Source organism: Polypterus senegalus, chromosome 6 (assembly GCF_016835505.1).
Source record: "Polypterus senegalus isolate Bchr_013 chromosome 6, ASM1683550v1, whole genome shotgun sequence".
NCBI classification, from domain to species: Eukaryota; Metazoa; Chordata; class Cladistia; order Polypteriformes; family Polypteridae; genus Polypterus; species Polypterus senegalus.
In genome coordinates this window covers 67,044,096-67,070,501 of record NC_053159.1, presented here as the reverse complement: position 1 = coordinate 67,070,501, position 26,406 = coordinate 67,044,096, and the positions used below count along the sequence as shown (strand labels likewise).

Genomic DNA, 26,406 nt, shown 5'->3' with positions numbered 1-26,406 from the left:
ATAATTCTATTGTTGAAGGGCCTGATGTCTCATGCTTTGTACCAGTGGGAATTGATGACGTTTGCGACTTCAATGTGGAATATGTGCTTTCAGCGGTGGAAAGAGATTCAATGGTGGATTCAGTTTTCGGTGAAGTTGAATGTTTATTGTTGGTAGATGAAGGTTCCATTTCTGTTACTGCGTTTGTTGTCTGAGCATGAGATGATGAATTTTTTGGTTCTTCTGTATTATACATCGTTGTTTCAGTTATTGTGGAAGCAGATAGGCTGGGTAAATGGGAACTAGACAAAGTTTTAGTTTCTGCTGTTGATAAATTATTTTCTGTAGTCCCTGTCAAAACATTATGTGTGGAATGTGGCATCCTGTAGTTTCTGACATTTCATCTGTAGTTGGTGCGGTTTTGAGCTTTGGGTTTGCAGTAGATCTTGAAATGAATGGTGAGATGCTGCTGACTGTGTTGGAGGAAGCCTCAGAAGTTTGTTCAGAGGACACAGTAGATAATTCTATTGTTGAAGGGCCTGATGTCTCATGCTTTGTAACAGTGGGAATTGATGACGTTTGCGACTTCAATGTGGAATATGTGCTTTCAGCGGTGGAAAGAGATTCAATGGTGGATTCAGTTTTCGTGAAGTTGAATGTTCATTGTTGGTAGATGAAGGTTCCATTTCTGTTACTGTGTTTGTTGTCTGAGCATGAGATGATGAATTTTTTGGTTCTTCTGTATTATACATCGTTGTTTCAGTTATTGTGGAAGCAGATAGGCTGGGTAAATGGGAACTAGACAAAGTTTTAGTTTCTGCTGTTGATAAATTATTTTCTGTAGTCCCTGTCAAAACATTATGTGTGGAATGTGGCATCACTGTAGTTTCTGACATTTCATCTGTAGTTGGTGCGGTTTTGAGCTTTGGGTTTGCAGTAGATCTTGAAATGAATGGTGAGATGCTGCTGACTGTGTTGGAGGAAGCCTCAGAAGTTTGTTCAGAGGAGACAGTAGATAATTCTATTGTTGAAGGGCCTGATGTCTCATGCTTTGTACCAGTGGGAATTGATGACGTTTGCGACTTCAATGTGGAATATGTGCTTTCAGCGGTGGAAAGAGATTCAATGGTGGATTCAGTATTCGGTGAAGTTGAAGGTTCATTGTTGGTAGATGAAGATTCCGTTTCTGTTACTGTGTTTGTTGTCTGAACATGAGATGTTGATGAATGTTTTGGTTCTTCTGTATTATACATCGTTGTTTCAGTTATTGTGGAAGCAGATAGGCTGGGTAAATGGGAACTAGACAAAGTTTTAGTTTCTGCTGTTGATAAATTATTTTCTGTAGTCCCTGTCAAAACATTATGTGTGGAATGTGGCATCCTGTAGTTTCTGACGTTGCCTCTGTAGTTTGTGTGGTTTTGAGCTTTGGGTTTGCAGTAGATCTTGAAATGAATGGTGAGATGCTGCTGACTGTGTTGGAGGAAGCCTCAGAAGTTTGTTCAGAGGACACAGTAGATAATTCTATTGTTGAAGGGCCTGATGTCTCATGCTTTGTAACAGTGGGAATTGATGACGTTTGCGACTTCAATGTGGAATATGTGCTTTCAGCGGTGGAAAGAGATTCAATGGTGGATTCAGTATTCGGTGAAGTTGAATGTTCATTGTTGGTAGATGAAGGTTCCATTTCTGTTACTGTGTTTGTTGTCTGAGCATGAGATGATGAATTTTTTGGTTCTTCTGTATTATACATCGTTGTTTCAGTTATTGTGGAAGCAGATAGGCTGGGTAAATGGGAACTAGACAAAGTTTTAGTTTCTGCTGTTGATAAATTATTTTCTGTAGTCCCTGTCAAAACATTATGTGTGGAATGTGGCATCCCTGTAGTTTCTGACGTTGCCTCTGTAGTTTGTGTGGTTTTGAGCTTTGGGTTTGCAGTAGATCTTGAAATGAATGGTGAGATGCTGCTGACTGTGTTGGAGGAAGCCTCAGAAGTTTGTTCAGAGGACACAGTAGATAATTCTATTGTTGAAGGGCCTGATGTCTCATGCTTTGTAACAGTGGGAATTGATGACGTTTGTGACTTCAATGTGGAATATGTGCTTTCAGCGGTGGAAAGAGATTCAATGGTGGATTCAGTTTTCGGTGAAGTTGAATGTTTATTGTTGGTAGATGAAGGTTCCATTTCTGTTACTGTGTTTGTTGTCTGAGCATGAGATGATGAATTTTTTGGTTCTTCTGTATTATACATCGTTGTTTCAGTTATTGTGGAAGCAGATAGGCTGGGTAAATGGGAACTAGACAAAGTTTTAGTTTCTGCTGTTGATAAATTATTTTCTGTAGTCCCTGTCAAAACATTATGTGTGGAATGTGGCATCCCTGTAGTTTCTGACGTTGCCTCTGTAGTTTGTGTGGTTTTGAGCTTTGGGTTTGCAGTAGATCTTGAAATGAATGGTGAGATGCTGCTGACTGTGTTGGAGGAAGCCTCAGAAGTTTGTTCAGAGGACACAGTAGATAATTCTATTGTTGAAGGGCCTGATGTCTCATGCTTTGTAACAGTGGGAATTGATGACGTTTGCGACTTCAATGTGGAATATGTGCTTTCAGCGGTGGAAAGAGATTCAATGGTGGATTCAGTTTTCGGTGAAGTTGAATGTTCATTGTTGGTAGATGAAGGTTCCATTTCTGTTACTGTGTTTGTTGTCTGAGCATGAGATGTTGATGAATTTTTGGTTCTTCTGTATTATACATCGTTGTTTCAGTTATTGTGGAAGCAGATAGGCTGGGTAAATGGGAACTAGACAAAGTTTTAGTTTCTGCTGTTGATAAATTATTTTCTGTAGTCCCTGTCAAAACATTATGTGTGGAATGTGGCATCACTGTAGTTTCTGACATTTCATCTGTAGTTTGTGCGGTTTTGAGCTTTGGGTTTGCAGTAGATCTTGAAATGAATGGTGAGATGCTGCTGACTGTGTTGGAGGAAGCCTCAGAAGTTTGTTCAGAGGAGACAGTAGATAATTCTATTGTTGAAGGGCCTGATGTCTCATGCTTTGTACCAGTGGGAATTGATGACGTTTGCGACTTCAATGTGGAATATGTGCTTTCAGCGGTGGAAAGAGATTCAATGGTGGATTCAGTATTCGGTGAAGTTGAAGGTTCATTGTTGGTAGATGAAGATTCCATTTCTGTTACTGTGTTTGTTGTCTGAACATGAGATGTTGATGAATGTTTTGGTTCTTCTGTATTATACATCGTTGTTTCAGTTATTGTGGAAGCAGATAGGCTGGGTAAATGGGAACTAGACAAAGTTTTAGTTTCTGCTGTTGATAAATTATTTTCTGTAGTCCCTGTCAAAACATTATGTGTGGAATGTGGCATCCCTGTAGTTTCTGACGTTGCCTCTGTAGTTTGTGTGGTTTTGAGCTTTGGGTTTGCAGTAGATCTTGAAATGAATGGTGAGATGCTGCTGACTGTGTTGGAGGAAGCCTCAGAAGTTTGTTCAGAGGACACAGTAGATAATTCTATTGTTGAAGGGCCTGATGTCTCATGCTTTGTAACAGTGGGAATTGATGACGTTTGCGACTTCAATGTGGAATATGTGCTTTCAGCGGTGGAAAGAGATTCAATGGTGGATTCAGTGTTCGTGAAGTTGAATGTTCATTGTTGGTAGATGAAGGTTCCATTTCTGTTACTGTGTTTGTTGTCTGAGCATGAGATGATGAATTTTTTGGTTCTTCTGTATTATACATCGTTGTTTCAGTTATTGTGGAAGCAGATAGGCTGGGTAAATGGGAACTAGACAAAGTTTTAGTTTCTGCTGTTGATAAATTATTTTCTGTAGTCCCTGTCAAAACATTATGTGTGGAATGTGGCATCCCTGTAGTTTCTGACGTTGCCTCTGTAGTTTGTGTGGTTTTGAGCTTTGGGTTTGCAGTAGATCTTGAAATGAATGGTGAGATGCTGCTGACTGTGTTGGAGGAAGCCTCAGAAGTTTGTTCAGAGGACACAGTAGATAATTCTATTGTTGAAGGGCCTGATGTCTCATGCTTTGTAACAGTGGGAATTGATGACGTTTGCGACTTCAATGTGGAATATGTGCTTTCAGCGGTGGAAAGAGATTCAATGGTGGATTCAGTTTTCGGTGAAGTTGAATGTTCATTGTTGGTAGATGAAGGTTCCATTTCTGTTACTGTGTTTGTTGTCTGAGCATGAGATGATGAATTTTTTGGTTCTTCTGTATTATACATCGTTGTTTCAGTTATTGTGGAAGCAGATAGGCTGGGTAAATGGGAACTAGACAAAGTTTTAGTTTCTGCTGTTGATAAATTATTTTCTGTAGTCCCTGTCAAAACATTATGTGTGGAATGTGGCATCACTGTAGTTTCTGACATTTCATCTGTAGTTTGTGCGGTTTTGAGCTTTGGGTTTGCAGTAGATCTTGAAATGAATGGTGAGATGCTGCTGACTGTGTTGGAGGAAGCCTCAGAAGTTTGTTCAGAGGAGACAGTAGATAATTCTATTGTTGAAGGGCCTGATGTCTCATGCTTTGTAACAGTGGGAATTGATGACGTTTGCGACTTCAATGTGGAATATGTGCTTTCAGCGGTGGAAAGAGATTCAATGGTGGATTCAGTATTCGGTGAAGTTGAAGGTTCATTGTTGGTAGATGAAGATTCCGTTTCTGTTACTGTGTTTGTTGTCTGAACATGAGATGTTGATGAATGTTTTGGTTCTTCTGTATTATACATCGTTGTTTCAGTTATTGTGGAAGCAGATAGGCTGGGTAAATGGGAACTAGACAAAGTTTTAGTTTCTGCTGTTGATAAATTATTTTCTGTAGTCCCTGTCAAAACATTATGTGTGGAATGTGGCATCCTGTAGTTTCTGACGTTTCCTCTGTAGTTTGTGTGGTTTTGAGCTTTGGGTTTGCAGTAGATCTTGAAATGAATGGTGAGATGCTGCTGACTGTGTTGGAGGAAGCCTCAGAAGTTTGTTCAGAGGACACAGTAGATAATTCTATTGTTGAAGGGCCTGATGTCTCATGCTTTGTAACAGTGGGAATTGATGACGTTTGCGACTTCAATGTGGAATATGTGCTTTCAGCGGTGGAAAGAGATTCAATGGTGGATTCAGTATTCGGTGAAGTTGAATGTTCATTGTTGGTAGATGAAGGTTCCATTTCTGTTACTGTGTTTGTTGTCTGAGCATGAGATGATGAATTTTTTGGTTCTTCTGTATTATACATCGTTGTTTCAGTTATTGTGGAAGCAGATAGGCTGGGTAAATGGGAACTAGACAAAGTTTTAGTTTCTGCTGTTGATAAATTATTTTCTGTAGTCCCTGTCAAAACATTATGTGTGGAATGTGGCATCACTGTAGTTTCTGACATTTCATCTGTAGTTGGTGCGGTTTTGAGCTTTGGGTTTGCAGTAGATCTTGAAATGAATGGTGAGATGCTGCTGACTGTGTTGGAGGAAGCCTCAGAAGTTTGTTCAGAGGACACAGTAGATAATTCTATTGTTGAAGGGCCTGATGTCTCATGCTTTGTAACAGTGGGAATTGATGACGCGTTTTGACTTCAATGTGGAATATGTGCTTTCAGCGGTGGAAAGAGATTCAATGGTGGATTCAGTTTCGTGAAGTTGAATGTTCATTGTTGGTAGATGAAGGTTCCATTTCTGTTACTGCGTTTGTTGTCTGAGCATGAGATGATGAATTTTTTGGTTCTTCTGTATTATACATCGTTGTTTCAGTTATTGTGGAAGCAGATAGGCTGGGTAAATGGGAACTAGACAAAGTTTTAGTTTCTGCTGTTGATAAATTATTTTCTGTAGTCCCTGTCAAAACATTATGTGTGGAATGTGGCATCCCTGTAGATTCTGACGTTTCCTCAGTAGTTTGTGTGGTTTTGAGCTTTGGGTTTGCAGTAGATCTTGAAATGAATGGTGAGATGCTGCTGACTGTGTTGGAGGAAGCCTCAGAAGTTTGTTCAGAGGACACAGTAGATAATTCTATTGTTGAAGGGCCTGATGTCTCATGCTTTGTAACAGTGGGAATTGATGACGTTTGCGACTTCAATGTGGAATATGTGCTTTCAGCGGTGGAAAGAGATTCAATGGTGGATTCAGTTTTCGGTGAAGTTGAATGTTCATTGTTGGTAGATGAAGGTTCCATTTCTGTTACTGTGTTTGTTGTCTGAGCATGAGATGATGAATTTTTTGGTTCTTCTGTATTATACATCGTTGTTTCAGTTATTGTGGAAGCAGATAGGCTGGGTAAATGGGAACTAGACAAAGTTTTAGTTTCTGCTGTTGATAAATTATTTTCTGTAGTCCCTGTCAAAACATTATGTGTGGAATGTGGCATCCTGTAGTTTCTGACATTTCCTCTGTAGTTTGTGTGGTTTTGAGCTTTGGGTTTGCAGTAGATCTTGAAATGAATGGTGAGATGCTGCTGACTGTGTTGGAGGAAGCCTCAGAAGTTTGTTCAGAGGACACAGTAGATAATTCTATTGTTGAAGGGCCTGATGTCTCATGCTTTGTAACAGTGGGAATTGATGACGTTTGCGACTTCAATGTGGAATATGTGCTTTCAGCGGTGGAAAGAGATTCAATGGTGGATTCAGTATTCGGTGAAGTTGAATGTTCATTGTTGGTAGATGAAGATTCCGTTTCTGTTACTGTGTTTGTTGTCTGAACATGAGATGTTGATGAATTTTTGGTTCTTCTGTATTATACATCGTTGTTTCAGTTATTGTGGAAGCAGATAGGCTGGGTAAATGGGAACTAGACAAAGTTTTAGTTTCTGCTGTTGATAAATTATTTTCTGTAGTCCCTGTCAAAACATTATGTGTGGAATGTGGCATCCTGTAGTTTCTGACGTTTCCTCTGTAGTTTGTGTGGTTTTGAGCTTTGGGTTTGCAGTAGATCTTGAAATGAATGGTGAGATGCTGCTGACTGTGTTGGAGGAAGCCTCAGAAGTTTGTTCAGAGGACACAGTAGATAATTCTATTGTTGAAGGGCCTGATGTCTCATGCTTTGTAACAGTGGGAATTGATGACGTTTGCGACTTCAATGTGGAATATGTGCTTTCAGCGGTGGAAAGAGATTCAATGGTGGATTCAGTATTCGGTGAAGTTGAAGGTTCATTGTTGGTAGATGAAGGTTTCCATTTCTGTTACTGCGTTTGTTGTCTGAGCATGAAATGTTGATGAATTTTTTGGTTCTTCTGTATTATACATCGTTGTTTCAGTTATTGTGGAAGCAGATAGGCTGGGTAAATGGGAACTAGACAAAGTTTTAGTTTCTGCTGTTGATAAATTATTTTCTGTAGTCCCTGTCAAAACATTATGTGTGGAATGTGGCATCCTGTAGTTTCTGACGTTGCCTCTGTAGTTTGTGTGGTTTTGAGCTTTGGGTTTGCAGTAGATCTTGAAATGAATGGTGAGATGCTGCTGACTGTGTTGGAGGAAGCCTCAGAAGTTTGTTCAGAGGACACAGTAGATAATTCTATTGTTGAAGGGCCTGATGTCTCATGCTTTGTAACAGTGGGAATTGATGACGTTTGCGACTTCAATGTGGAATATGTGCTTTCAGCGGTGGAAAGAGATTCAATGGTGGATTCAGTTTTCGGTGAAGTTGAATGTTCATTGTTGGTAGATGAAGGTTCCATTTCTGTTACTGTGTTTGTTGTCTGAGCATGAGATGATGAATTTTTTGGTTCTTCTGTATTATACATCGTTGTTTCAGTTATTGTGGAAGCAGATAGGCTGGGTAAATGGGAACTAGACAAAGTTTTAGTTTCTGCTGTTGATAAATTATTTTCTGTAGTCCCTGTCAAAACATTATGTGTGGAATGTGGCATCCTGTAGTTTCTGACGTTTCCTCTGTAGTTTGTGTGGTTTTGAGCTTTGGGTTTGCAGTAGATCTTGAAATGAATGGTGAGATGCTGCTGACTGTGTTGGAGGAAGCCTCAGAAGTTTGTTCAGAGGACACAGTAGATAATTCTATTGTTGAAGGGCCTGATGTCTCATGCTTTGTAACAGTGGGAATTGATGACGTTTGCGACTTCAATGTGGAATATGTGCTTTCAGCGGTGGAAAGAGATTCAATGGTGGATTCAGTTTTCGGTGAAGTTGAATGTTCATTGTTGGTAGATGAAGGTTCCATTTCTGTTACTGTGTTTGTTGTCTGAGCATGAGATGATGAATTTTTTGGTTCTTCTGTATTATACATCGTTGTTTCAGTTATTGTGGAAGCAGATAGGCTGGGTAAATGGGAACTAGACAAAGTTTTAGTTTCTGCTGTTGATAAATTATTTTCTGTAGTCCCTGTCAAAACATTATGTGTGGAATGTGGCATCCTGTAGTTTCTGACATTTCCTCAGTAGTTTGTGTGGTTTTGAGCTTTGGGTTTGCAGTAGATCTTGAAATGAATGGTGAGATGCTGCTGACTGTGTTGGAGGAAGCCTCAGAAGTTTGTTCAGAGGACACAGTAGATAATTCTATTGTTGAAGGGCCTGATGTCTCATGCTTTGTAACAGTGGGAATTGATGACGGTTTGACTTCAATGTGGAATATGTGCTTTCAGCGGTGGATAGAGATTCAATGGTGGATTCAGTATTCGGTGAAGTTGAAGGTTCATTGTTGGTAGATGAAGGTTCCATTTCTGTTACTGCGTTTGTTGTCTGAGCATGAGATGTTGATGAATTTTTTGGTTCTTCTGTATTATACATCGTTGTTTCAGTTATTGTGGAAGCAGATAGGCTGGGTAAATGGGAACTAGACAAAGTTTTAGTTTCTGCTGTTGATAAATTATTTTCTGTAGTCCCTGTCAAAACATTATGTGTGGAATGTGGCATCCCTGTAGTTTCTGACGTTGCCTCTGTAGTTTGTGTGGTTTTGAGCTTTGGGTTTGCAGTAGATCTTGAAATGAATGGTGAGATGCTGCTGACTGTGTTGGAGGAAGCCTCAGAAGTTTGTTCAGAGGACACAGTAGATAATTCTATTGTTGAAGGGCCTGATGTCTCATGCTTTGTAACAGTGGGAATTGATGACGTTTGCGACTTCAATGTGGAATATGTGCTTTCAGCGGTGGAAAGAGATTCAATGGTGGATTCAGTATTCGGTGAAGTTGAATGTTCATTGTTGGTAGATGAAGGTTCCATTTCTGTTACTGTGTTTGTTGTCTGAGCATGAGATGATGAATTTTTTGGTTCTTCTGTATTATACATCGTTGTTTCAGTTATTGTGGAAGCAGATAGGCTGGGTAAATGGGAACTAGACAAAGTTTTAGTTTCTGCTGTTGATAAATTATTTTCTGTAGTCCCTGTCAAAACATTATGTGTGGAATGTTGCATCCTGTAGTTTCTGACATTTCCTCTGTAGTTTGTGTGGTTTTGAGCTTTGGGTTTGCAGTAGATCTTGAAATGAATGGTGAGATGCTGCTGACTGTGTTGGAGGAAGCCTCAGAAGTTTGTTCAGAGGACACAGTAGATAATTCTATTGTTGAAGGGCCTGATGTCTCATGCTTTGTAACAGTGGGAATTGATGACGTTTGCGACTTCAATGTGGAATATGTGCTTTCAGCGGTGGAAAGAGATTCAATGGTGGATTCAGTTTTCGGTGAAGTTGAATGTTCATTGTTGGTAGATGAAGGTTCCATTTCTGTTACTGTGTTTGTTGTCTGAGCATGAGATGATGAATTTTTTGGTTCTTCTGTATTATACATCGTTGTTTCAGTTATTGTGGAAGCAGATAGGCTGGGTAAATGGGAACTAGACAAAGTTTTAGTTTCTGCTGTTGATAAATTATTTTCTGTAGTCCCTGTCAAAACATTATGTGTGGAATGTGGCACCCTGTAGTTTCTGACGTTTCCTCTGTAGTTGTGTGGTTTTGAGCTTTGGGTTTGCAGTAGATCTTGAAATGAATGGTGAGATGCTGCTGACTTTGTTGGAGGAAGCCTCAGAAGTTTGTTCAGAGGACACAGTAGATAATTCTATTGTTGAAGGGCCTGATGTCTCATGCTTTGTAACAGTGGGAATTGATGACGTTTTGACTTCAATGTGGAATATGTGCTTTCAGCGGTGGAAAGAGATTCAATGGTGGATTCAGTTTTCGGTGAAGTTGAATGTTCATTGTTGGTAGATGAAGGTTCCATTTCTGTTACTGTGTTTGTTGTCTGAGCATGAGATGATGAATTTTTTGGTTCTTCTGTATTATACATCGTTGTTTCAGTTATTGTGGAAGCAGATAGGCTGGGTAAATGGGAACTAGACAAAGTTTTAGTTTCTGCTGTTGATAAATTATTTTCTGTAGTCCCTGTCAAAACATTATGTGTGGAATGTGGCATCCTGTAGATTCTGACGTTTCCTCAGTAGTTTGTGTGGTTTTGAGCTTTGGGTTTGCAGTAGATCTTGAAATGAATGGTGAGATGCTGCTGACTGTGTTGGAGGAAGCCTCAGAAGTTTGTTCAGAGGACACAGTAGATAATTCTATTGTTGAAGGGCCTGATGTCTCATGCTTTGTAACAGTGGGAATTGATGACGCGTTTGCGACTTCAATGTGGAATATGTGCTTTCAGCGTGGAAAGAGATTCAATGGTGGATTCAGTTTTCGGTGAAGTTGAATGTTCATTGTTGGTAGATGAAGGTTCCATTTCTGTTACTGCGTTTGTTGTCTGAGCATGAGATGATGAATTTTTTGGTTCTTCTGTATTATACATCGTTGTTTCAGTTATTGTGGAAGCAGATAGGCTGGGTAAATGGGAACTAGACAAAGTTTTAGTTTCTGCTGTTGATAAATTATTTTCTGTAGTCCCTGTCAAAACATTATGTGTGGAATGTGGCATTCCTGTAGTTTCTGACATTTCATCTGTAGTTTGTGCGGTTTTGAGCTTTGGGTTTGCAGTAGATCTTGAAATGAATGGTGAGATGCTGCTGACTGTGTTGGAGGAAGCCTCAGAAGTTTGTTCAGAGGACACAGTAGATAATTCTATTGTTGAAGGGCCTGATGTCTCATGCTTTGTAACAGTGGGAATTGATGACGTTTGCGACTTCAATGTGGAATATGTGCTTTCAGCGGTGGAAAGAGATTCAATGGTGGATTCAGTATTCGGTGAAGTTGAAGGTTCATTGTTGGTAGATGAAGGTTCCATTTCTGTTACTGTGTTTGTTGTCTGAGCATGAAATGTTGATGAATTTTTTGGTTCTTCTGTATTATACATCGTTGTTTCAGTTATTGTGGAAGCAGATAGGCTGGGTAAATGGGAACTAGACAAAGTTTTAGTTTCTGCTGTTGATAAATTATTTTCTGTAGTCCCTGTCAAAACATTATGTGTGGAATGTGGCATCCTGTAGTTTCTGACGTTGCCTCTGTAGTTTGTGTGGTTTTGAGCTTTGGGTTTGCAGTAGATCTTGAAATGAATGGTGAGATGCTGCTGACTGTGTTGGAGGAAGCCTCAGAAGTTTGTTCAGAGGACACAGTAGATAATTCTATTGTTGAAGGGCCTGATGTCTCATGCTTTGTAACAGTGGGAATTGATGACGTTTGCGACTTCAATGTGGAATATGTGCTTTCAGCGGTGGAAAGAGATTCAATGGTGGATTCAGTATTCGGTGAAGTTGAATGTTCATTGTTGGTAGATGAAGGTTCCATTTCTGTTACTGTGTTTGTTGTCTGAGCATGAGATGATGAATTTTTTGGTTCTTCTGTATTATACATCGTTGTTTCAGTTATTGTGGAAGCAGATAGGCTGGGTAAATGGGAACTAGACAAAGTTTTAGTTTCTGCTGTTGATAAATTATTTTCTGTAGTCCCTGTCAAAACATTATGTGTGGAATGTGGCATCCTGTAGTTTCTGACGTTTCCTCTGTAGTTTGTGCGGTTTTGAGCTTTGGGTTTGCAGTAGATCTTGAAATGAATGGTGAGATGCTGCTGACTGTGTTGGAGGAAGCCTCAGAAGTTTGTTCAGAGGACACAGTAGATAATTCTATTGTTGAAGGGCCTGATGTCTCATGCTTTGTAACAGTGGGAATTGATGACGTTTGTTGACTTCAATGTGGAATATGTGCTTTCAGCGGTGGAAAGAGATTCAATGGTGGATTCAGTTTCGTGAAGTTGAATGTTCATTGTTGGTAGATGAAGGTTCCATTTCTGTTACTGTGTTTGTTGTCTGAGCATGAGATGATGAATTTTTTGGTTCTTCTGTATTATACATCGTTGTTTCAGTTATTGTGGAAGCAGATAGGCTGGGTAAATGGGAACTAGACAAAGTTTTAGTTTCTGCTGTTGATAAATTATTTTCTGTAGTCCCTGTCAAAACATTATGTGTGGAATGTGGCATCCTGTAGTTTCTGACATTTCCTCAGTAGTTTGTGTGGTTTTGAGCTTTGGGTTTGCAGTAGATCTTGAAATGAATGGTGAGATGCTGCTGACTGTGTTGGAGGAAGCCTCAGAAGTTTGTTCAGAGGACACAGTAGATAATTCTATTGTTGAAGGGCCTGATGTCTCATGCTTTGTAACAGTGGGAATTGATGACGTTTGCGACTTCAATGTGGAATATGTGCTTTCAGCGGTGGAAAGAGATTCAATGGTGGATTCAGTTTTCGGTGAAGTTGAATGTTCATTGTTGGTAGATGAAGGTTCCATTTCTGTTACTGTGTTTGTTGTCTGAGCATGAGATGATGAATTTTTTGGTTCTTCTGTATTATACATCGTTGTTTCAGTTATTGTGGAAGCAGATAGGCTGGGTAAATGGGAACTAGACAAAGTTTTAGTTTCTGCTGTTGATAAATTATTTTCTGTAGTCCCTGTCAAAACATTATGTGTGGAATGTGGCATCCTGTAGTTTCTGACGTTTCCTCAGTAGTTTGTGTGGTTTTGAGCTTTGGGTTTGCAGTAGATCTTGAAATGAATGGTGAGATGCTGCTGACTGTGTTGGAGGAAGCCTCAGAAGTTTGTTCAGAGGACACAGTAGATAATTCTATTGTTGAAGGGCCTGATGTCTCATGCTTTGTAACAGTGGGAATTGATGACGTTTGTTTTGACTTCAATGTGGAATATGTGCTTTCAGCGGTGGAAAGAGATTCAATGGTGGATTCAGTGGAAAGAGATTCGTGAAGTTGAATGTTCATTGTTGGTAGATGAAGGTTCCATTTCTGTTACTGTGTTTGTTGTCTGAGCATGAGATGATGAATTTTTTGGTTCTTCTGTATTATACATCGTTGTTTCAGTTATTGTGGAAGCAGATAGGCTGGGTAAATGGGAACTAGACAAAGTTTTAGTTTCTGCTGTTGATAAATTATTTTCTGTAGTCCCTGTCAAAACATTATGTGTGGAATGTGGCATCCCTGTAGTTTCTGACGTTGCCTCTGTAGTTTGTGTGGTTTTGAGCTTTGGGTTTGCAGTAGATCTTGAAATGAATGGTGAGATGCTGCTGACTGTGTTGGAGGAAGCCTCAGAAGTTTGTTCAGAGGACACAGTAGATAATTCTATTGTTGAAGGGCCTGATGTCTCATGCTTTGTAACAGTGGGAATTGATGACGTTTGCGACTTCAATGTGGAATATGTGCTTTCAGCGGTGGAAAGAGATTCAATGGTGGATTCAGTATTCGGTGAAGTTGAATGTTCATTGTTGGTAGATGAAGGTTCCATTTCTGTTACTGTGTTTGTTGTCTGAGCATGAGATGATGAATTTTTTGGTTCTTCTGTATTATACATCGTTGTTTCAGTTATTGTGGAAGCAGATAGGCTGGGTAAATGGGAACTAGACAAAGTTTTAGTTTCTGCTGTTGATAAATTATTTTCTGTAGTCCCTGTCAAAACATTATGTGTGGAATGTGGCATCCCTGTAGATTCTGACGTTTCCTCAGTAGTTTGTGTGGTTTTGAGCTTTGGGTTTGCAGTAGATCTTGAAATGAATGGTGAGATGCTGCTGACTGTGTTGGAGGAAGCCTCAGAAGTTTGTTCAGAGGACACAGTAGATAATTCTATTGTTGAAGGGCCTGATGTCTCATGCTTTGTAACAGTGGGAATTGATGACGTTTTGACTTCAATGTGGAATATGTGCTTTCAGCGGTGGAAAGAGATTCAATGGTGGATTCAGTTTCGTGAAGTTGAATGTTCATTGTTGGTAGATGAAGGTTCCATTTCTGTTACTGTGTTTGTTGTCTGAGCATGAGATGATGAATTTTTTGGTTCTTCTGTATTATACATCGTTGTTTCAGTTATTGTGGAAGCAGATAGGCTGGGTAAATGGGAACTAGACAAAGTTTTAGTTTCTGCTGTTGATAAATTATTTTCTGTAGTCCCTGTCAAAACATTATGTGTGGAATGTGGCATCCTGTAGTTTCTGACATTTCCTCTGTAGTTTGTGTGGTTTTGAGCTTTGGGTTTGCAGTAGATCTTGAAATGAATGGTGAGATGCTGCTGACTGTGTTGGAGGAAGCCTCAGAAGTTTGTTCAGAGGACACAGTAGATAATTCTATTGTTGAAGGGCCTGATGTCTCATGCTTTGTAACAGTGGGAATTGATGACGTTTGCGACTTCAATGTGGAATATGTGCTTTCAGCGGTGGAAAGAGATTCAATGGTGGATTCAGTTTTCGGTGAAGTTGAATGTTCATTGTTGGTAGATGAAGGTTCCATTTCTGTTACTGTGTTTGTTGTCTGAGCATGAGATGATGAATTTTTTGGTTCTTCTGTATTATACATCGTTGTTTCAGTTATTGTGGAAGCAGATAGGCTGGGTAAATGGGAACTAGACAAAGTTTTAGTTTCTGCTGTTGATAAATTATTTTCTGTAGTCCCTGTCAAAACATTATGTGTGGAATGTGGCATCCCTGTAGATTCTGACGTTTCCTCAGTAGTTTGTGTGGTTTTGAGCTTTGGGTTTGCAGTAGATCTTGAAATGAATGGTGAGATGCTGCTGACTGTGTTGGAGGAAGCCTCAGAAGTTTGTTCAGAGGACACAGTAGATAATTCTATTGTTGAAGGGCCTGATGTCTCATGCTTTGTAACAGTGGGAATTGATGACGTTTGCGACTTCAATGTGGAATATGTGCTTTCAGCGGTGGAAAGAGATTCAATGGTGGATTCAGTTTTCGGTGAAGTTGAATGTTCATTGTTGGTAGATGAAGGTTCCATTTCTGTTACTGTGTTTGTTGTCTGAGCATGAGATGATGAATTTTTTGGTTCTTCTGTATTATACATCGTTGTTTCAGTTATTGTGGAAGCAGATAGGCTGGGTAAATGGGAACTAGACAAAGTTTTAGTTTCTGCTGTTGATAAATTATTTTCTGTAGTCCCTGTCAAAACATTATGTGTGGAATGTGGCATCCTGTAGTTTCTGACGTTGCCTCTGTAGTTTGTGTGGTTTTGAGCTTTGGGTTTGCAGTAGATCTTGAAATGAATGGTGAGATGCTGCTGACTGTGTTGGAGGAAGCCTCAGAAGTTTGTTCAGAGGACACAGTAGATAATTCTATTGTTGAAGGGCCTGATGTCTCATGCTTTGTAACAGTGGGAATTGATGACGTTTGCGACTTCAATGTGGAATATGTGCTTTCAGCGGTGGAAAGAGATTCAATGGTGGATTCAGTATTCGGTGAAGTTGAATGTTCATTGTTGGTAGATGAAGGTTCCATTTCTGTTACTGTGTTTGTTGTCTGAGCATGAGATGATGAATTTTTTGGTTCTTCTGTATTATACATCGTTGTTTCAGTTATTGTGGAAGCAGATAGGCTGGGTAAATGGGAACTAGACAAAGTTTTAGTTTCTGCTGTTGATAAATTATTTTCTGTAGTCCCTGTCAAAACATTATGTGTGGAATGTGGCATCCTGTAGTTTCTGACGTTTCCTCTGTAGTTTGTGTGGTTTTGAGCTTTGGGTTTGCAGTAGATCTTGAAATGAATGGTGAGATGCTGCTGACTGTGTTGGAGGAAGCCTCAGAAGTTTGTTCAGAGGACACAGTAGATAATTCTATTGTTGAAGGGCCTGATGTCTCATGCTTTGTAACAGTGGGAATTGATGACGTTTGCGACTTCAATGTGGAATATGTGCTTTCAGCGGTGGAAAGAGATTCAATGGTGGATTCAGTATTCGGTGAAGTTGAATGTTCATTGTTGGTAGATGAAGGTTCCATTTCTGTTACTGTGTTTGTTGTCTGAGCATGAGATGATGAATTTTTTGGTTCTTCTGTATTATACATCGTTGTTTCAGTTATTGTGGAAGCAGATAGGCTGGGTAAATGGGAACTAGACAAAGTTTTAGTTTCTGCTGTTGATAAATTATTTTCTGTAGTCCCTGTCAAAACATTATGTGTGGAATGTGGCATCCCTGTAGTTTCTGACATTTCCTCTGTAGTTTGTGTGGTTTTGAGCTTTGGGTTTGCAGTAGATCTTGAAATGAATGGTGAGATGCTGCTGACTGTGTTGAGGAAGCCTCAGAAGTTTGTTCAGAGGACACAGTAGATAATTCTATTGTTGAAGGGCCTGATGATGCTTTGTAACAGTGGGAATTGATGACGTTTGCGACTTCAATGTGGAATATGTGCTTTCAGCGGTGGAAAGAGATTCAATGGTGGATTCAGTTTTCGGTGAAGTTGAATGTTCATTGTTGGTAGATGAAGGTTCCATTTCTGTTACTGTGTTTGTTGTCTGAGCATGAGATGATGAATTTTTTGGTTCTTCTGTATTATACATCGTTGTTTCAGTTATTGTGGAAGCAGATAGGCTGGGTAAATGGGAACTAGACAAAGTTTTAGTTTCTGCTGTTGATAAATTATTTTCTGTAGTCCCTGTCAAAACATTATGTGTGGAATGTGGCATCACTGTAGTTTCTGACGTTTCCTCAGTAGTTTGTGTGGTTTTGAGCTTTGGGTTTGCAGTAGATCTTGAAAGGGAATAGGCGAAAAAAAGGGTGAAAATTTTTTGTTTCCTGTTAAAATTATTTTTTGTTCCCCCTTATTTTGGGGTTTGGTTTTTTGGGTTTTTTTTGTGGTTTTTTATTTGGGTTTTAGTGTCTAAAAAATGGTGAGATGCTGCTGACTGTGTTGGAGGAAGCCTCAGAAGTTTGTTCAGAGGACACAGTAGATAATTCTATTGTTGAAGGGCCTGATGTCTCATGCTTTGTAACAGTGGGAATTGATGACGTTTGCGACTTCAATGTGGAATATGTGCTTTCAGCGGTGGAAAGAGATTCAATGGTGGATTCAGTATTCGGTGAAGTTGAATGTTCATTGTTGGTAGATGAAGGTTCCATTTCTGTTACTGTGTTTGTTGTCTGAACATGAGATGATGAATTTTTTGGCCGATTTAATGTGCCAGTTTTGTTTCGTGGGGAAAAAATTAAAAATTTTGTTTCCCCGCTTTTTAAAATTTTTTTCTGTAGTCCCCGCAAAACATTAGTTGGGTTGGGTCCGTAGTTTTTGGGAAAATTGATTTTGTTTTGAGCTTTTGGGGGTTTTTTAAAAATTTTTAAAAAAATGGTGAAGGCTGATGTTTGGAGGGCCCCCGAAATTTTCGGGACCGGGAATTTGTTAAAGGGAAATTTTTTGTGAAAATGGGAATTGAATTTCATTTTGGGAATATGTCTTTTACTGTTTTTGGGGGAAATTTTGAATTTTTTTTTTTTTGTTGGGCTTTTTAGAATTTTTTTTTTGGATAGAAATTTTTTGGTTTTTTATAAAATTTTTTTTTTTATTTTTTGGGGGTTTTTGGGGAAATTTAAAATTTTGTTTTTGTTTTTATTTTTGTTCCCCTAAAACTTTTTTTGTGGAATGTGGGTTCCGTTTGGGGTTTTTTTTTTTTGGGGTTTGGTTTTATAATTTAAAAAGGGGATGCTCTTGTTTGGGGAATTGAATTTTTTCAGGGACACAGTGAAATTTTTGTTAACCCTTTGGGGTTTTTTGGGGAATTTAACTTTTTATCTTGGGGTTGGCCCGGGAAAAATTTTGGTTTTTTATTGGGAAGTTGTTTCATTTTGTTTTGGGGGAAAGGCCTTTTTTTTTTTGGGTTGCAGTAAAAATTTTTGTTTTTTTCTTCTGTATTATACATCGTTGTTTCAGTTATTGTGGAAGCAGATAGGCTGGGTAAATGGGAACTAGACAAAGTTTTAGTTTCTGCTGTTGATAAATTATTTTCTGTAGTCCCTGTCAAAACATTATGTGTGGAATGTGGCATCCGGGTTAATAATTTTTTTAGCTTTTTTTTTGTTTTAAAGTGGGAATGTTTTGGGGGGGCCTTTATTTGTTCAGGGGAAGAGATAATTTATTGTTAAGGGGGTTTAAACTTTTTTTGGGGTTGATGAGTTTTATTCACTTGGTTGTTTTAGCTGGGAAAAATTTTTTTAAAACATTTTTTTAGTTAATGTTTTTGGGGTTAGATGAAGGTATTTTGATTGGTTTGTTTTTTGGGTGGTGATAATTTTTTTTTCTTTTAACATGGGTTTTTCCGTTTTTTGAAAGGTTTGGTTTAAAACTTTTTTTTGTTTAAAAAATTTTTTCTTGTAGTTTCTGACATTTCTCTGTAGTTTTGTGTGGTTTTGAGCTTTGGGTTTGCAGTAGATCTTGAAATGAATGGTGAGATGCTGCTGACTGTGTTGGAGGAAGCCTCAGAAGTTTGTTCAGAGGAGACAGTAGATAATTCTATTGTTGAAGGGCCTGATGTCTCATGCTTTGTAACAGTGGGAATTGATGACGTTTGATGACGCTTTGACTTCAAATTGAAAAGTACGGGGAATTTAAAGGCTAAAAGGGAAAAATTCCGTTTTTACTTTTTGTTGTCAACATAAAGTTTTGAATGTTTTTGGTTTTTTATTTAAATTTTTGTTTTGTTTTTGGGGTTTTGGGAAAAAAAAGGGAAAATTTTGTTTCTGTGTTGAAAAAATTTTTTAGCCCCGTAAAAAATTATGTTGGAAGGGCTATGTTTGTTTTTATTTTTTGGTGCTTTTGGTTTTATAATTTTAAAAAAAGGTGGTTTCAGTTTGGGTTTGCAGTAGATCTTGAAATGAATGGTGAGATGCTGCTGACTGTGTTGGAGGAAGCCTCAGAAGTTTGTTCAGAGGACACAGTAGATAATTCTATTGTTGAAGGGCCTGATGTCTCATGCTTTGTAACAGTGGGAATTGATGACGTTTGCGACTTCAATGTGGAATATGTGCTTTCAGCGGTGGAAAGAGATTCAATGGTGGATTCAGTTTTCGGTGAAGTTGAATGTTCATTGTTGGTAGATGAAGGTTCCATTTCTGTTACTGTGTTTGTTGTCTGAGCATGAGATGATGAATTTTTTGGTTCTTCTGTATTATACATCGTTGTTTCAGTTATTGTGGAAGCAGATAGGCTGGGTAAATGGGAACTAGACAAAGTTTTAGTTTCTGCTGTTGATAAATTATTTTCTGTAGTCCCTGTCAAAACATTATGTGTGGAATGTGGCATCCTGTAGATTCTGACGTTTCCTCAGTAGTTTGTGTGGTTTTGAGCTTTGGGTTTGCAGTAGATCTTGAAATGAATGGTGAGATGCTGCTGACTGTGTTGGAGGAAGCCTCAGAAGTTTGTTCAGAGGACACAGTAGATAATTCTATTGTTGAAGGGCCTGATGTCTCATGCTTTGTAACAGTGGGAATTGATGACGTTTGCGACTTCAATGTGGAATATGTGCTTTCAGCGGTGGAAAGAGATTCAATGGTGGATTCAGTTTCGTGAAGTTGAATGTTCATTGTTGGTAGATGAAGGTTCCATTTCTGTTACTGTGTTTGTTGTCTGAGCATGAGATGATGAATTTTTTGGTTCTTCTGTATTATACATCGTTGTTTCAGTTATTGTGGAAGCAGATAGGCTGGGTAAATGGGAACTAGACAAAGTTTTAGTTTCTGCTGTTGATAAATTATTTTCTGTAGTCCCTGTCAAAACATTATGTGTGGAATGTGGCATCCCTGTAGTTTCTGACATTGCCTCAGTAGTTTGTGTGGTTTTGAGCTTTGGGTTTGCAGTAGATCTTGAAATGAATGGTGAGATGCTGCTGACTGTGTTGGAGGAAGCCTCAGAAGTTTGTTCAGAGGACACAGTAGATAATTCTATTGTTGAAGGGCCTGATGTCTCATGCTTTGTAACAGTGGGAATTGATGACGTTTGCGACTTCAATGTGGAATATGTGCTTTCAGCGGTGGAAAGAGATTCAATGGTGGATTCAGTTTTCGGTGAAGTTGAATGTTCATTGTTGGTAGATGAAGGTTCCATTTCTGTTACTGTGTTTGTTGTCTGAGCATGAGATGATGAATTTTTTGGTTCTTCTGTATTATACATCGTTGTTTCAGTTATTGTGGAAGCAGATAGGCTGGGTAAATGGGAACTAGACAAAGTTTTAGTTTCTGCTGTTGATAAATTATTTTCTGTAGTCCCTGTCAAAACATTATGTGTGGAATGTGGCATCCCTGTAGATTCTGACGTTTCCTCAGTAGTTTGTGTGGTTTTGAGCTTTGGGTTTGCAGTAGATCTTGAAATGAATGGTGAGATGCTGCTGACTGTGTTGGAGGAAGCCTCAGAAGTTTGTTCAGAGGACACAGTAGATAATTCTATTGTTGAAGGGCCTGATGTCTCATGCTTTGTAACAGTGGGAATTGATGACGTTTGCGACTTCAATGTGGAATATGTGCTTTCAGCGGTGGAAAGAGATTCAATGGTGGATTCAGTTTTCGGTGAAGTTGAATGTTCATTGTTGGTAGATGAAGGTTCCATTTCTGTTACTGTGTTTGTTGTCTGAGTATGAGATGATGAATTTTTTGGTTCTTCTGCATTATACATCGTTGTTTCAGTTATTGTGGAAGCAGATAGGCTGGGTAAATGGGAACTAGACAAAGTTTTAGTTTCTGCTGTTGATAAATTATTTTCTGTAGTCCCTGTCAAAACATTATGTGTGGAATGTGGAATCCCTGTAGTTTCTGACGTTTCCTCTGTAGTTTGTGTGGTTTTGAGCTTTGGGTTTGTAGTTGATTTTGAAATGAATGGTGAGATGCTGCTGACTGTGTTGGAGGTAGTCTCGAATGTTTGTTCAGTGGAGACGGTAGATGATTCTATTGTTGAAGGTCCTAATGTCTCATACTTTGTAGCAGTGTAAATTGATGACATTTGCGAGTTGAATGTGGAATATGTATTTTCAATGGTGGAAAGATATTCACGGGTGGAATCAGTATTTGTTGAATTTAATGGTTCATTCTTGGTAGATGAAGGTTCCATTTCTGTTTCCGCGTTTGTTGTCTGAGCCTGAAATGTTGATGAATGTATTTCTTTTTCTGTATTGTACGTTGTTATTTCAGTTATTGTAGAAGTAGATAGGCTAGGTAAATAGTAACTAGGCATTTTAGTTTTTTCTGTTGATAAATTACTTTCTGTTGTCTCTGTCAAAACTTTATGTGTGGAATGTACTTTTCCCCTAGTTTGTGATGTTTCCTCAGCAGGTTGTGTTGTTTCGTGCTTTGGGTTTCGTGGTGATCTTGATATTAATGTTGACATACTTCTAACCGTGTTGGATATTGCCTCAGAAGTTTTTTCCTGGGAAGGCATATTTGAATTGTTTGTTGTCTGAAACTGTGTCTCATCCTTTGAAGACGGGAGTGTACCATGTTTGTTTTCATAAGTGGATGTATTTTCTTGTTTCAATGCAGTACTTCTTGGTGTTGATTGATGACTCCTTATTAATGAAGACCCTATTTCTGTTATATTCTTTGCTGTTTGCGTCTGACTTGTTGATGAATGTATAGTATGTTCTGTAGTATGATTGTTTTGTTTTGATAATTGGGGATTCGTTGATGTACCAGTGTTTGTTGTTAAATCTTTCTTCTCTGTTATCTTTTTTTGAGAATTTTGTGTGATGTGTGCTGTCCCAATTATTTCTGAATTTTCATCGCTAATTTTTGCGATGTTGTTATTTTTGTTTGGAGTTTTTATTGAAGTTAATGTTGGCAGTGTTATGATTTTGTTGGAGATAGGCTCTTGATATTTTTCTGAGAAGTTAGTTGACCATGACTTGAAGTTTGTAGTTGTTTTTTTTTCTTCAGTTTTTTCATTTAGTTTTGTAGTAGAGGTTGTGGTGACTTCTGATTGAAGATCTGTGTTTTTATCTGAAAGAAATTGATCCCTTGTTGAATTTCCTTGTATTGGTTTTGTAGTTGTTCTCCAAATATTTTGGGCTCTGCTGGTTTCCGTTTGTGATTGATGACCTTCTGATAGTTTTCTTTCATTTGTTGTTGAGAGTAATGGAAGTATTGAGGAATTTAACAGAATTGTTCTTTCCATTTTTGTAAAGTTTTGGTTTGGAGTTATTTTGATATTGTCACTGGAGATAATTTTTCCATTTTGTGAACTTGTTTCTTCTCTTCTCACTGAGTTGAATGAATATTAAAAATTAATTAGTACTTATTAGAAAGTTAATGTACACTGTTAAACATATTGATTATGTTTTTATCTGTAATGTTTTTGTCTTTTGTAGCATTTTTTAATCACTGTACTTTTCTTTTAGTTTGGGATAGCTTTACTTATGATATGGTTTGTACCAGAATGTAAGTATGCATTCAGATCTGGTCACTATATACATTAATTTTTTCTCTAGAAGCTACAGTTTTCTTCCCTCTTCCTGAATACTTGTCTGTTATATTTCCTGAATCTTGAAAGAATATAAGCAAGTTAGTGTCATGTGCAATAACTTATGTTTTATCTGAAGATGATTTATGCTCTACATGCACAGCTGCTGGGATCGATTTTGGCTCCCTGTGACCTTATAATAAAATCAACCCTCTAATTTTCTTGAGTTGGCTTTCACTCAGAGCCCAATGTTTTGTATATTTAAAAGTTGTACTCATAATTTGGAAATAATGTTATTCATTCTAATATTTTTCCTTCTACTGACCTAATTTAAAGTATTTATGAAGTAGTTGAAAATTTTTATAACAAACAGACTGTATTGTTGACTGATAAATCTCAAACATCAAATCAAAGTTTTGTAAATAACTGTCAAAGTGATTATTGTTAGATGTTGTTTTGAAAAGTCTTTTCCATATTGCTCCTAGTATAATATTCTTTGTGTTATTATTGATTTTCAAAATTATTCATACCTTTAAAGGATAAATTCAGTATTTTTCAAGTTGAAGTAATTTCTTCACAATTATAGTGTAAATCATTTCACAATGATGTACTTATAGCTCTATTATAAAATAGAAGAGTGGGCTAGTTAGTTTTTTTAAATTCATAAAATATGCTACACTTTAGAACGCAGTTTGGTATGGCAAATTAATGTATACCATGACTGTAAAGTAATAAATAATAATAAATGAAGTAAATGTATCCTTTAGCTTATATTTTACTCAAATGCAAAGAATTTGTTCCAACAAGAAAAACAAAAAATATCTTTTAAATCAGTGGAGTAGCAGTAAGGACCAAACTATATTAAACATGTGAATTAGTAGGAATATTGCAAAAGAGAGTTTACAGCTTAAAACTATGGTAGCAATAAAAATATTTGTAAATCTCATATAAATATACAACTCACGCTGCTGGTCTTTTCTAAATGCAGAACAAGAGTAATACAAAATTGACTAGCTAGTTAAACAATGAGTCCATTTAAACATCGAATAACTCCCTGATTATAAAACTAGTTGAAACAAAAATTTTCAGACACATGGATTTGCCTGGACTGAACTTGAAAACTACTTCTATAGAGTATCCATATATACAATAAGAACATTACAACAATTTTAATAAGAACAGGTGCCTCATGATAATCTTAATTCCATAAATCCTGTTAATTCCTCCAAAATAACTTCTATCAGATTTTGAAGGACCCTGAAGTCCTACTGTCTATAACACTATGTGGTAAGATTTTCAATGTGTCTCTGATTCTCACAGTAACTAAAAATTGTTGAACATTTGATCACCATTTACTCTTAACACGTTTCTGAATGTGTCCCCTGTGTTGTTGTTGAAGAACTAATTTTAAACTAAAAGCTCTGATCCACCATATTAATTCCCCTAATTTCCATAATTAATCAATTTAAAGGAATACTCCACCCACAAATGATATATATATATATTAATTTTCCATACCTCGTGTGATTTGTAATAATACAAAGTACATTACCTACCTCACCCTTAATTTACTGGTCAAGAGTTCAAAAGCTTAATCCTATCTGAATGCTTTTGCTGTTTGTGCACTACTTTCATTTTCTGGAAGTATTTAATTAACAACATTTTAGCAAAAATGCATTTCATCTGGATATTGTAAGCATACAACTGGATGACTTGACATGTAGATTGTATGGCACGAGTGACGTGAGATTTATTCATGGATATTTTGATATTGTTTGCTGTTGTCCAGCATTGGTCACCATAGAGTCCTATTCTATCTGAAACATTGTTACCCCCTTTTTCTATAAAAAATGAGATTAAAATTTTTTCTCGGCCATCACTACAAAACACATGGAGTAACATATAAAAAATATTATTTTTAGATGGAGTAACCGTTTAAGCTCACTAGGCTAGTTGATCAGCTTGATCAGTTTTTTATATTATGAAATAATGTTTGCTAGCTTAAGGTCCTTACGAATTTCACAAACTGCACAGTGATTTTGGAAAAATATGTGTCAAGGGTTTATATATTGTGGCATGCGGCTGGGGATGGTACCCAGCCAGTACGCCCAAGAGGACCGGAGGAGGGCTTGCGCCTCCTTCAGACTATGAGGGGGCAACCGCCCTGGTTGTGTTGGAGACCAGGGGGTGCCCCGGTGCCTGGAGAGCCCTGGACCTCAGCACTTCTGCCACACCTGGAAGTGCTGGGTGGAAGAAGACCAGGGAACCCCAGAGTGCTTCCGGGTGCTCAGCCGGCACTTCCACCACACAGGGGAAATCGGGAAGCACCCGGAGCCCATCCGGGCATGTATATAAGGGGCCGCCTCCCTCCATCCGATGGCTGGAGTCGGGTGAGGAGTGGACAAAGTCTTGCTGGAGATGAGTGGAAGCGGCCTGAAGAAAAGAGGCACTGAAAAGAGAGGCCTGGACTTTGGGGTGATTGGTGCAGAGACACTGGGTTGAGCACTGAAATTGTAAATATATTGTTAGTAAATGTGTGTGTTGGGTGACAAAATGATGTCTGTCGGTCTGTGTCCGGGACTCATTCCACAATATATTCACTAATATTCACTAATTCTCCTAACTCCAGGATAGATGCTACCTGGTCCCAGGTTAGATTTCAGTCTTTTTTTCCAAGCAACACTTCTTTCTGTGCAATTTCCAAATCACTTCGCTCCTCCTTGATAGTCTGTGTTATTGACCTGAGGTTATATGCATCTAAACCTACGTAATCTTCATAGAAATGCCAAGTATTCACACTTAAAATTCCGAGACACTTCTCCTTTACCTTTCACTTTTTTTACTAATAAAATGCTGAAAGAATTTCGTTGGGTCAGTGTTTGCTTTTTCCACATTTTTTTAAATGTCTTTCGGCTTTCCTAGTATCTTTTTTAACTGTTGCTCTCATCTGCCTTACAGTTAGCAATGGATTTTTTTGTCTTGTACAGCAGCTTTTTTCTTCTATGCAACTTCTTTTTTAGCTCCTTATTTATCCATAGCTGGGTTTTCTTTAATTTCTTATTGCTTCTAAATTTTGAGACAGTCTTGCCCTGCAATATACAGTATCTACATAATATACAATATATATTATATATGAACAATTTTATACCTGCTCCGCTGTCCACTTTTAAAGCTCAACTGTCACAACAGTTTTGGAATCTGGAGTTAGCTTGCCAGGGGTGTTTTCTGTTCAATGAGTTCATACCTATGAAGTAGGCAGGTGTGGTTTTTTTGGAAGATTACACCTATTTTTGAACTTGATGTGTGACAGAAATAATAACGCCACTTTCCCAACGAAACATAAATCACTTTGTGTTTGTCTTATTAATAAAATCTGGATCACTGAACTGTTCAACTCCCTTTTAAAGAAAATTTAAAGGAACAAAATAAAATTTCTATTTATGGGAACAATTGCAGTCATTAAATTCCTGCTGCCCCCTTAAGCTATAACTCTCACATCTAAATCACTGCTGTGTGTTTGTAGTATTGTTGGATCAGTACTAAAATTTTGACTTCAGCATAAACACCATCTTTTGGACCTCCGTACTGATACCAATACTATGTTGAAGCAAATAACAGTTAACTCTCCAACCGCCTCATCCACTCAACCCCCCATCTCACGGCAGCTTCCCTGCTCCACGGCAGTTATTCTCCTTTCTGCCTTGCTGCATTCCAAAAATCAATAAAAGGATAACCTACTTTCGACCATATATATGGCCATAGCCTGCAGCTCGGTCGCCGTGTGAGGCAGAGTTGCATCCTGCATCATCAAGCCTTCCACGTAATTGAGTGCCTGCCCATATCAGGTAAATATTCACAGGTGA

At 38.2% G+C, this 26,406-nt stretch overlaps 1 protein-coding gene across 1 annotated transcript; it reads right to left on the bottom strand.

The window, feature by feature from the left end:
• Window positions 1–12,289: 12,289 nt before the first annotated feature.
• Window positions 12,290–14,013, bottom strand: LOC120530628 (hyphal wall protein 2-like). Its single transcript, XM_039755050.1, has 2 exons — window positions 13,102–14,013; window positions 12,290–12,594 (listed from the first exon to the last, which is right to left on the bottom strand). The coding sequence occupies exons 1-2, from the start codon at window positions 13,817–13,819 to the stop codon at window positions 12,290–12,292; spliced, it is 1,023 nt and encodes a 340-aa protein (XP_039610984.1). The 5' UTR covers window positions 13,820–14,013.
• Window positions 14,014–26,406: the final 12,393 nt, after the last annotated feature.

Bases quoted from the DNA above. Each gene is read 5' to 3' on its own strand.
- LOC120530628 (XM_039755050.1), bottom strand. From the start codon at position 13,819: ATGCCACATTCCACACATAATGTTTTGACAGGGACTACAGAAAATAAT. The intron at 12,595-13,101 runs ATTCAACTTCAC...CCAACAATGAAC, and splicing joins TTCATCTACCAACAATGAAC to ATTCAACTTCACCGAAAACT.